This window comes from Podarcis cretensis, assembly GCF_951804945.1.
Source record: "Podarcis cretensis genome assembly, chromosome: 1".
In the NCBI taxonomy this organism is placed as follows: Eukaryota; Metazoa; Chordata; class Lepidosauria; order Squamata; family Lacertidae; genus Podarcis; species Podarcis cretensis.
Genome location: NC_137170.1, coordinates 13,002,337 through 13,014,411, shown reverse-complemented (window position 1 = coordinate 13,014,411; position 12,075 = coordinate 13,002,337). Strand labels below are relative to the sequence as shown.

The window sequence follows — 12,075 nt, the reverse complement described above, 5'->3', positions numbered from 1 at the left end:
ACATGCTAGTGCATCACTTCTGTCCTGAGAAAAGTTCCAGAGCTCTACTCCCTCAACTACCCCATTTACAGCCAGAGATGCATGAGATGGTCTGTGGTATGCACAATTTTGAGAAGGTTGAGGGAGACAAAGCATGACAGAGGCACATGGCAACTGAGAGAAGGTTAATCTTATGGTACAGGCATGCAGGGCTGGTGCCAGACTTAAGGGGACCCTTCCCCCCTGAAAAAAATAATTCAAGAGCAACTTAGAAATATTCATTTACCCAGGTACTTAATGGCTGAAAGATAATGTGCCTGGTAACCTTGAAATTGTTACCTATGATGGGATGTGGCTGTTTTAAAATAAACACATCAATTAATTGTATTGGTTTACCACTTTGCTGTTTGCCACCCTGGGCTCCTTTGGGAGGGAAGACGGCAGAAAAATTTAGGAAGGAAGGAAGGAAGGAAGGAAGGAAGGAAGGAAGGAAGGAATAGTATATCTTATATCTACAATGTTTTTCATTGTCCATCAATGTGGCAAAATGTCAAACAATTGTTTCTTGCCAATAATTCATTTCCAAAATCCAGAGAATTACATTACCATTTTCTCCCAAGTATCATTCTACTTTTTAAAGAAGTTCGTTTTTAAGTATTTTTAGACCTTCCATCACAATTGTGGAACAATCCTTTCAGGTAAGAACATATTTAGTGGCATTAGATCATCTGGTTTAGTGGTGAGGGGGCTACTTTTGTGAATACCTTCTTTACCATGAAACTGTAGTGAGACAGAGGAGTTTAAGGAGAGAAAGCAAATAAATTTTTCACTTTTATATATATATTTAAATAAATGCATATACAGTCCTGCATTGATGCATGCAAGTTGCTTTTGATTTTAAAGAAACAACAATTTGCAAGTCCTTTCATCTGAATCAGGGGTGAGGATCCAGTGGTGCTCCAGCTGTTGTTGACCAATTCCCACCATTGGCCATGCTGTCTGAGGCTGGTCAGGGACGATGGGTATTGTAGTCCACAGAACACAGAAAGCTTCCTTACGCAGAATCCGACCGCTGGTCCACCTAGCTTATTACTGTCTGCACTGATTGGCAGCTCCAGACAGGCTCTCCTAGCCCTACCTGGATCTCCTGGGGACTGAACCTTGGTAGCTTGGAAAGCAGATGCACAACCACACAGCGACACCCACCTAGCAGGCCACAGGTTCCCCATGCTCTACAGTTTCAAGGCAAAAAAACTGGAAAGAATTAGGCAAATCCTCATGTCAAATTCACGACTATTTCTGCCTATTTCTGCCACTCCACAGAGCACAGGGATGACAGCATAGAAGGAATAACAAGCAAAAGGCTAGACAGGCGAAGTTGACTTAGCAGCAGACAGCTGGCAGGCATGCTACTTAAGCAGAGCATGTTCCCCTCTCTGGAGGAGCAGGCATGCTTTATAGGGAAATGAGCGGCTGGCTGACATTCCCCCCCCCCCCCTGAAGCGGAGGTGGTGACATTTGCCACAACACTGCTATCCCTTTCCTTTAGAAATAGAGCCATTGTGGGGTGGAGGGACAGATGACATATTGTGCAACCAGCAAGGCACTCAGAATGCACACAGGCGTTGTCCCATTTTATCTGCTGTGCAACAAACCTGTCAGGAAAGCAGTTAACCCAAAAGCATGACCAGCCCAAGGTCAGCCGTATGCCTGAGCAGTGATTTGAACCCTTTCGGCCACCCGCTCCAAGCCCAGCATGCTGGCTCTCAAATATTTGCTTTGCTCCAAACCATTACATTATTTCATTTCTGGCTTTTCAGTTATTTAAATAAAATTGACTGCATCTTAATATTACACCGCCAGCCTCAAACCAATGCCAGAATAGTGTAACATTCAGTCTCCCCAGTAGTGGGTGCTGCAGGGGCGAAAGTTGTACTTTATATAAAGTTTGAATAAAAAACAAATAGATATGTGCTCTAGTCCTGTAATTAAAAGAGTACACAATATTATGTTTTAAACACTAAGCAGGAACTTTAAAAAAAATGTTTTGGGGTGGGCAGAGAGTTACAAGAAAAAAATGGGGGGGGGGCACCAACACATTTTCCTACAGTAACTTTAAATAGGCCAATTTGAATTGTTGTTGTTGCACATTTATATCCTGCATTTTTCCCTAACAGGGAACACTTTGTACCAGTTTAAATCAGTGCCCATGCAATTCAAGAAATTTCAATAAGAAGTGGGATTTCTGTACCCTGTTACCTAACTCCATTCCTTTCCCTCCTTTTATGTACAATAGACAGGTAATTTACATCAAAATTTCCACAAGGAGTCATATTATAGCTTTTTATTTTCTTCCATAGGCTGTTCAGCTTAGTAATTAATAAAGGCATTGTTCTTACCAAAACTGACACAATGGAAATAATAAATTAATAAATATGTTATTAAGTAAAGCACAGAAATCTAAACAAGCATCCACTATCAAGTTCCTCTTTTTTATATAAAATAATAATAATTCAATTTTCTCACTTGATAAGTTGGGGAGGGGGAAATAACTGCTTGGACATGAAGTAGTATTATTTCCAGTTAAGAAAGTAAACTGAAGTACAAGCCCCCCCCCAAAAAAAGAGCAGGATTCTTTTTCTTTCTTTCTTTCTTTTAAGACAGCTCCTGCATAGAGTTTCCAGGAATTGATGGTTTTTCCCACAACTGAAAGCCTTTCCCCGACAAAGCACCAAAGATGCCAGCTTCCTTCGTTGCAGCTCATTTTCAAGCTATGCAGAGAGAGAGAGAGAGAGAGAGAGAGCATGTCTCACATTTATATGCAGTGAAATCATGCCAATACATACCAGCACCTTTGAATTAAAAAACAGAATGACTAATAGCCCGAGTCTATGTACATCAGCAGAGGGTTCAGTCCTGCTGGCCTGCCAGCTTGTTCCCTGCAGACAATACACTGGCTAACCAGACCCCTGCAGCCAGCAGGACTAAACCTTTTGTTCATCAGCTGGCAGGCAGAGGGTTCAATCCTGCTGGGCTTTACTATTCAGCATGTTTTACCAGCCTACCCCATCCTGCCAGTCAACTCTGACATGTGGGTAGGACTGCTCGCTTATCAGTCACCTGGCATCATCATGATGTCAGGATGCACTGACAGATGAAAAGTCCTGCCCATCTCTCCAAGTGGAGATCTGGCCCCAAAGGTTCCCGGCCTCTAGATTAGGACCATAAATATGATCCGTGAAGGAGCCCTAAAACGTCTTGGTGAAGTCTCCAAGTTCTGCAGAAAGTTCTTAAGTGCTCCCTTCTCAATGCTGCTCACTCAGGTGCCTTTAACTACATCCCCAAATCAAGAAGCAGGGAGCAAAACATTGAGTGAACAGGAACAAGCTGTCATGCTGGTAGGGGGATTTCTGCAGGTGACAGTGGCAGCTGTCGGAACTGGTATCTGCTGTTGTCACCCAGTGTGGGGGCTCTATCAGGGTTCCTAAGGGATCTATGGGGTCAAGAAGGCTGTACAGGGAGCTCCTCATCTGGAGCTGCTCTTTGGAGGGCCCCTCTTCCATCACAATCCCCTTGCCTGTCCCTCCCCACCTCTCAACAAGCTACTTCTCCTAATATGGGAATGTTCACTAAAAAAAAGGAGGCCAAATTGAGACAATAAAGGAAAATAAACCCATCTTAACCTTCTTAACTGAGGGACGTGGGTGGCGCTGTGGGTTAAACCACAGAGCCTAGGACTTGCTGATCAGAAGGTCGGCGGTTCGAATCCCCGCGACGGGGTGAGCTCCTGTTGCTCAGTCCCTGCTCCTGCCAACCTAGCAGTTCGAAAGCTCGTCAAAGTGCAAATAGATAAATAGGTACCACTCTGGCGGGAAGGTAAATGGCGTTTCCGTGTGCTGCTCTGGTTCGCCAGAAGCGGCTTAGTCATGCTGGCCACACGACCCGGAAGCTGTACGCCGGCTCCCTCAGCCAATAAAACGCAATGAGCGCCGCAACCCCAGTGTCGGTCATGACTGGACCTAATGGTAGGAGGTCCCTTTACCTTTACTTTAACCATCTTAACATAAGTTCAGCATCTACCAAACCTTCAATCTTTTTGGAACCCGGGACCCAACCACCACTAGTCCCAATGTGGAACATGGAACCATTTTTAGGTTTATTTGTTTTTAACTTCCTCCTTTGTAATCAGCCTCTCCCCGTTTCTCCCCTCCTCCCCCAAAAAAACCCTACGTTTGCTATAAAAAGGAAAATGATGGGCATTTTAGGCCACAGCATCACAGACTTATGGAGCAGTAAATAATTAATAACCAGCGTTAGCTGTTGAAATCAAGAAGGCATCTAGGTAGGTAAAAACGTAAAGTTCGGTTAAAGGCGACTATGGAGTGCGGCGCTCATCTCGCTTTTCAGGCCGGCGTTTGTCCACAGACAGCTTTCCATGTCATGCGGCCAGCATGACTAAATCACTTCTGGCACAATGGGACACTGTGATGGAAGCCAGAGTCAGTGGAAACACCATTTACCTTCCTGCCACAGTGGTACCTATTTTTCTACTTGCACTGGCGTGCTTTCGAACTGCTAGGTTGGCAGGAGCTGGGACAGAACAACGGGAGCTCACCTCATTGAGTGGATTAGAACTGCCAACCTTCCGATCGGCAAACTCAAGAGGCTCAGTGGTTTAGACCCTGCATCTAGGTAAACCCGTACATGGACCCAGTGTTACAAAATCAAATTTTAAAAAGGAATACCCAAACTGGTTGTGATAATAAATGAAAAGTGGGGGAACAGAGGAAAACTTATTTCCAAAGGTTATACCTCTTTAACAATGCTTCCGACGCTTAGCTGCTTCTCCTTCTTCAAGCAATTTCTTCCTCTTTTCTGCCTTTACCCCTTGTTCCCTTCTGTCCTGATTTTCCTACATTCCAACACACAAAAATCTAAAATTCAATAGAAGCCTGACAAAAAAAATAAAAATCCACATGGATAATAAACCCACCTAGTTTGAAAATTGTAGCCCACTTTTTAAACAAAACAACAACACATTCCTTGAATTAATTTACAAACCACCACAGTAAATCACTGTGCACTGGGGCGGAAACCATGCTATAGTATGAGATTAGGGCAGTCAATGGCATGCAATTTGAATTAATTTGACTGGCAGTGGGCTCAGGACATGCAAGGAGGAAAATACTGCTTCATGAAACTACGAATTAATGTTTGGGATTCACAGCCACAAAATGAGCAGGGATACACCGCATTTTTCCGTGTATAAGACACCCCCATGTATAAGACGCCCCTTATTTTGGGGGACTCCAAATTAAGAAAACACCTCTCAGCAATACCCATCTATAAGACGAGCCCCAATTTTAAACTATACGAAAAAATACGGTAATTGCAACATACAACCAGTTACTAAATTCAGCAGCAATTGTACAACTCCATTTGTTATTAAAAAGAGTCAAAGCAGCTTGCTGCACGCTCCATGCATCTTAACCCATGTGTAGAGAAGTAGCGTGTGCTTTATTATAACCATGTTATCTACTTTAGCTGCTCATACCAGACAAAGGCTACAAAGCAGAGTTCTGGGTAGATGTAAAGACTCTCTCAACAGGGTTCTTTATGTCCTCTTTCCAAACCAAAGCCCCTCACACAACACTGAAACTTATTCTTGCAGCTCCCTCTTTCGAATTTCAGAAGTGGCTTGCTATCAGCAAGTCTAGGGGAAAGGGCTTGCGCTGGTGCCTCTGTGCATGCACAAGTGTGTGAAAGTCAAACACGCTGCTGTATTCACACATAATTCCTTGGTATCAAAATGCCCACAAGAAGCATGCAAGCTAGAGATCTGAGAATTATATTCAGTTCTAGCAAAGACTAAGGAGTAGCTGGTGGTTCCTTCTACCAGCATGCAGTTTTGTGAAGTCCAATAATTTTTTATTCCCACAATGGTAGTTTCACTCATTTCTGACGCTAATTGGTAGCTTTAATATATTCCCCTTATTTCTGATTTTCAGGCTGTAAGTGCCTTTACTTATGTAGCCAAAACAGATTCACCCACAAACATGAGGGAAGAACCAGTAAGTTTAGGGGAACCCCAAGTTTTGCAGCAATAGAAAAATGATCGCAGGGGCAGGGAGATAAGAGGGGGAAATCACAATATACGGCCCAATGAGAACAAAATGTGAGCAGTTCACCCCCCCCCCAAAAAAATTGCTGGCTCCTGGGTAGAGGAAATTAAAACTGGGTGGAATGGAATATATTGTGAAAGGGCATGGCTGGCAGGAACCCTGAATGGGAACATTCCACATAGTAAAATTTTGTTGCAGGTCCCACTTGTCATTATCAAACCTTGTTTATTATTGCAAACCTTGAGAGCTTTGATGAAGAGATCCCTGAAGGTCTTCATAGTGTTAAAAAGATCATCTAATGAGTGTGTGTTTCGATCTTCGCAGAGATAATCAGCAAGCTCAGCTTTCTTTTCCACAAGGGCATTCATTTCCTCACCCAGTTCCTTGGAAGCATTTATGCTATCCTACTTGCAAGCACAATTTGCACATGTTAGAAAACATTGTTCAAAATAACATTGCACCTGGTGCGGGTTTGTTTGACTGTTTTTTTACAGTCTGTATTTTGTTGGTCTTAATGCTCTGCTTAACCATTACTTACTAATATTATCATAAGCATCCACAGAAAATAATAGTAATTGTAAGGTAAGCTATACATTTTTTAAAAAACAAAACAGAATCAAGGGGGGGTATGTGAAAATAGTCTAAAAGAGCTCTCTAGCAGCTTGTGAGCAACTTTCTGAAAGAAATGGAATAAAGCCCTTTCTAGCCAATCATCTTTTAGTCTAGTAAATCGTAGGATCATAGAACCAAGGGTCATCTAGTCCAACCCCCTGAAATGAAGGAATCTCAGCTAAAGCATCCATGGCAGATGGCCATCCAACCTCTGCTTAAAAACCTCCAAGGAAAAAGAGTCCACAACCTTCCAAGGGAGTTCGTTCCACTGCCAAGCAGCTCTTACTGTCAGAAAGATCTTCCTGGTGTTGAGTCGGAATCTCCTTTCTTCTAACTTGAAGCCACTGGTTCAAGTCCTACCCTTCAGAGCAGGCAGTGGCGTAGCATGGGTTGTCAGCACCCGGGGCAAGGCAAGTAATTTGCGCCCCCTAACCCATGGATTTGTGCCCCCTAACCCGTGGATTTGCACCCCCTAACCCTAACCCCCAGATGTTGCGCCCGGTGCGGCCGGCCTCCCCTCCACCCCCCACGCTACGCCACTGAGAGCAGGAGAAAACAAGCTTCTTTTCTCAGTTGTTGCCTGGGATCCCAACTTCTTCCTCAAGGAAGCACTTTTTATTTTGGATGGATCTCCTGTTTCGCACCATTCAGTTCACAACACATTATTGCGAGGAATCTGTCTCCAGCTAGCCAGACTCCTGCAATCTACTGTACTGTCTGGAATATGCTTGTGCAAATTGGCAAACCTATCAACTGAAGGAGAAGACGACTCTACTGCAGACAGAACCAACTGGTTTTTAGGCACAATGCGGGCAAACATCTTGTCAATCTCTCACTCTCTCGTGCACACAATCTCTTGGCAGCAAGGGGCCTTGCTTTCAGAATTTTGCTTGACAGGCTGCCTAAATTAACCAGGCAAGTCTATTTGTTCTTTTCAGCCAGCTGAAGATAACGTGCATTCATCTCGTCTCTTAATGGGGTGGAGGGGAGCAACCTGGTTTGCATCCCAGGCACACGAGCCCCCACTTTGCAAAAACCAAGGCACCCGGGGTCTGGACAGTGTCAGAATGAGCCACTGCATGAGAACCACATGTATGCTGCCAGTTCCATGATGGAAGAAAGATAATATAAAAATAAATGTAGGGTGACAAATTAAAAACAAACGGCTAGTCTCGCCCTGCACCACCACGCACCAATGGTCTCTCCTAAATGTTATTCCACACGTTGCACCACTGGATAGCTCAGCTGGTTAGAGCGGGGTGCTGTTAACGCCAAGGTTGCAGGTTCGATCCCTGTATGGGGCAGCTGCATATTCCTGCACTGCAGGGAGTGGTAATAGTTGATCCTCAAGGGCCCCTCCAACTCTCCAGTTCTATGGTCCTAAGAAAAGCCACAGGTGCTCCAGCACATGCATGCAGAGCCATGTTAGGGGCCACTCCATCTTCTTTCATTTCAAAGGGGTCATAGCTCCATGGTAAAGGTAAAGGTAAAGGTAAAGGGACCCCTGACCATTAGGTCCAGTCGTGGCCGACTCTGGGGTTGCGGCGCTCATCTTGCTTTATTGGCTGAGGGAGCCGGAGTACAGCTTCCGGGTCATGTGGCTAGCATGACTATGCCGCTTCTGGCGAACCAAAGCAGTGCACGGAAACGCCGTTTACCTTCCCACCAGTGCGGTACCTATTTATCTACTTGCACTTTGACGTGCTTTCAAACTGCTAGATTGGCAGGAGCAGGGACCGAGCAACGGGAGCTCACCCCGTTGCGGGGATTCGAACCGCCAACCTTTTGATCAGCAAGTCCTAGGCTCTGTGGTTTAACCCACAGCGCCACCCGCGTCCCCACAGCTCCATGGCTTGCATGCAAAAAGATCTCAGGTTCGATCCCTGGGACCTTCAGAGGGTCATGGAGAGAGGGTACAATACTGAGCTATATGGACCATTGATCTGACTCACATTCACACCGTACATTTAAAGTAGTTGTATCAGTCATGGCTTCCCCCACAGAATCCTGGGAACTGTAGTTTGTTAATGGTGCAGAGAGCTTAGGACAGTGATGGCCAAACATGGCCCTCCACCTGTTTTGGGACTACAACTCCCATCATCCCTAGCTAACAGGACCAGTAATCAGAGATGATAGGAATTGTAGTCCCAAAAGAGCTGGAGGGCCAAGCTTGGCCATCAGTGGCTTAGGAGACCCGTAACAAACTACAGTTCCCAGGATTCTTTGTGGAAAACCATAGTCACACATCCACATTGCATGTTCACATTTAGAGCATGGCTTCCCTTAATCCTTAGAACTGTAGTTTAAGGGTACTGGGAATTGTAGCTCCATCAGGGGTAAGCTACAGTTCCCATTTATGTGGGGTTTTTTGGGGGGGAGACATGTACAATAAATGCATGTTGTGGATGTGACCCATGACTCTTAAAGAGAGCAAGGACCTGTGAAACCCATTTAGCAGACACAACTAAGAAACATTCTGGAATAAAAGGAAGCTTGAGTACCATTATTAAATCCACGTAACTTACTTTAATAGATTTCCCAAACTGGACTTTCACATCATCCTTGGATGAAAATATCTTTTGCTCGATTTCCAACAATTTCTTTAGAAGGCCTTCCACTTCCACTTGCATCTCTTTTACATTGATTCTGGAAGAGGTTTAGTAAAAAAAAAAAAAAATGGCAAGCAGCAGCTATAGGCAAACCCATTGGGGAAGCGTCCCTTCCTCAGCACCCCACCCCCACCCCCACATATCTCTCAATGGGAAACACAGAAGGAGAGTTTTTGTGGCGAGAGAGATGAGGTATGCAAGACAAAGGAAGGAGTCTTATCAATGGTCCTCTACCTGAGTGGAATGTGGATACAGGAATCACATTTCTGCAGCCGGGTCCCTGCAGAGTCCTTGTCCCCAGTGCCCTACAGCTACCCCATCCAGCACGAAAGGGGAGCTTTTCATACACAGGATGCTCCAAAGCTAAGCATTTAGGAATGCTGAAAACACAAGGGCAGGCATAGGCAAACTCGGCCCTTTAGATGTTTTGGGACTACAACTCCCATCATCCCTAGCTAACAGGACCAGTGGTCAGGGATGATGGGAACTGTAGTCTCAAAACATCTGGAAGGCCGAGTTTGCCTATGCCTGCACAAGGGGCTTCCGTTTCAAGGGAACGGTGTGCAAGTTCTGCAACGTACAGCAGAGCTTCATGGAAAACACAGACGGAATCAGAGCACTCCAAGTCATTTGCTCATGTACCTGCACAGAAAACAGCGGATCTATCTGAAAGGCAACACCAGCATTAACAGTTGCAGTGCATCCATTAATTATTATTATTATTATGACACAACTGTATAATATTATTGTGCAATCTTAGAAGGGGTGCGGCTGTGAGGGGCACAGCTGTGACTATCACGAAGGGACCCTGTACTTCTGAATTTGCCACTGCGCAACTGGTTAGACATTGTGTTCTGTGTGTCCCCCCCCGCCACCCCGGTCCCCATGCCACAGAATTCTCCACTTGCTCATACAGTGGGCACTTGGGTTGTGAACGTGATCCGTGCGGGAAGCACATTTGCAACCCGCAGCGTTCGCAACCTGTAGCGCTGCGCACGCGCGAGTTGCGATTCAGCGCTTCTGCACACGCACAAGCGCCAAAACCTGGAAGTAACCCGTTTCGGTACTTCCGGGTTCTGCACGGTGCGCAACGCAAAATCACACAACCCGAAGCCTCTGTAACCCGAGGTATGACTGTATTCTAATTCTGCTTTAACAAACACACATTAACCTTTTTATTTCAAATGTTAGAAGGGAGGAGAGTTTACCCAGCTGCCTTTGAAACGCACTCCAGGTCATGGGGAAGCTGTAAAAGGTCTCTGTGTTTTTTTTCAACCTCCTAAAACAAAACAAAACAAAACGCAGGAAAAAAGTAACAATCATGTATTTGCATCTGTAGAAAGCATCAACCAATTATTAGAAGTGCTAGAAAACAGGTAGTAAAGGGTAAAAGGACCCCTGACCATTAGGTCCAATCGTGATCGATTCTGGGGTTGTGGCGCTCATCTCGCTTTATTGGCCAAGGGAGCCGGCGTACAGCTTCCGGGTCATGTGGCCAGCATGACTAAGCCACTTCTGACAAACCAGAGCAGCACACGGAAACGCCGTTTACCTTCCCGCCGGAGTGGTACCTATTTATCTACTTGTACTTCATGCTTTCAAACTAGGTGGGCAGGAGCAGGGACCGAGCAATGGGAGCTCACTCCGTCGCGGGGATGCGAACTGCCGACCTTCTGATCGGCAAGTCCTAGGCTCTGTGGTTTAACCCGCGTCCCTAGAAAACAGGAAGCAGCCTTATACTGAGTCAGGCCATTGGGTTCATAGCTCAACATTGTCATGGCCTGCTCCAGGATTTGAGGAAGTGTTATCTCTACCTGGAGATATTAGAGATTGGACCTGGGACCTTCTGCATTAGGGGAATTTGTTTATTAAAATGTGTGTACAGTCAAATCTTGGTTCCCGAAAGCCTCCATTATCGTACATTTTGGTCCCGAATGCTGAAAACCCAGAAGTAACTGATCCAGTTTTCGAACAATTTTCAGAAGCCAAACAGCTTCCAGGGAGTTTTCTTCTTTTTTCTTCGTTGGGTATTCAGTAGGGCAGTTCATAAAATACTTTCTTTTTGAAAATGCCTGCTCCAAATGTCTTATCTTACAACACTAGGGATTATATAGCTATATCTGAAATTTCATGCATATCTGTTAATATCTTGATCCTCCTCCACGAAAATAGCTATTTACTTGGCCATTTTCCTATGTCGTGAAGGCTGAAATTTCAATTCAGTAGAGGGGGGGGGGCGGTCAGGTGTAAAGGGAGGGCCTGGCCAGGTTGGTGAGTAGAGCAAGGAAAGGCAGCAGCCCCTAGCATATTTATAATCATAAAATTGATGTTTTAAAAAGTGCAATCAGTTCTCATAAGGGAGTTCGAGTTTTGTCTTGTCTTAAAACAATACTGCTCCTAATGTATTCTCAGAATCAAAGTCAAGCGCAAGAAAGAAGCAGAAAATGCATCCGTACCTCCAGGATGTGATGGAGCAGAGTAATGCTGTTTTTATTTGCTCTTGTCTCTGTTAGTTTGAGCAACGTGCTGATTCTGAAGCCTCCAGCATTCCCACTGTGACGCCCCTGAAAGATCAGATGTGAGATGAGCCAACCACACACTTCCAAGAAAATGGCACACCCAACCTGCCCCTTTGTCATCACAGCTGATGGCAACTGTTATGTACTGAGTTGAATAGGATCCAAACTGCAGCAGTCTGATTGGTCCTAGAACAATAGGATCCAAATTGCAGCAGTCTGATTGGTCCTAGAACA

General features: G+C 45.0%; 1 protein-coding gene and 1 long non-coding RNA gene across 2 annotated transcripts in view; one reads left to right on the top strand and one right to left on the bottom strand.

The window, feature by feature from the left end:
• The window catches only part of LOC307208969, a 380,739-nt gene that overhangs the window by 32,311 nt on the left and 336,353 nt on the right, over positions 1-12,075 (top strand). The gene's annotated exons all lie outside the window — the stretch shown is intronic.
• The window catches only part of LOC307200656 (inverted formin-2-like), a 34,271-nt gene continuing 24,322 nt past the window's right edge, over positions 2,127-12,075 (bottom strand). The window contains exons 9-14 of the mRNA XM_079949372.1: positions 11,779-11,886; positions 10,531-10,601; positions 9,239-9,359; positions 6,341-6,505; positions 4,792-4,891; positions 2,127-2,750 (exon numbers count right to left, since the gene is read on the bottom strand). Coding sequence (XP_079805498.1) covers positions 4,796-4,891; positions 6,341-6,505; positions 9,239-9,359; positions 10,531-10,601; positions 11,779-11,886 — 561 coding nt within the window. The 3' untranslated portion in view covers positions 2,127-2,750; positions 4,792-4,795. The remainder of the gene's footprint in view (positions 2,751-4,791; positions 4,892-6,340; positions 6,506-9,238; positions 9,360-10,530; positions 10,602-11,778; positions 11,887-12,075) is intronic.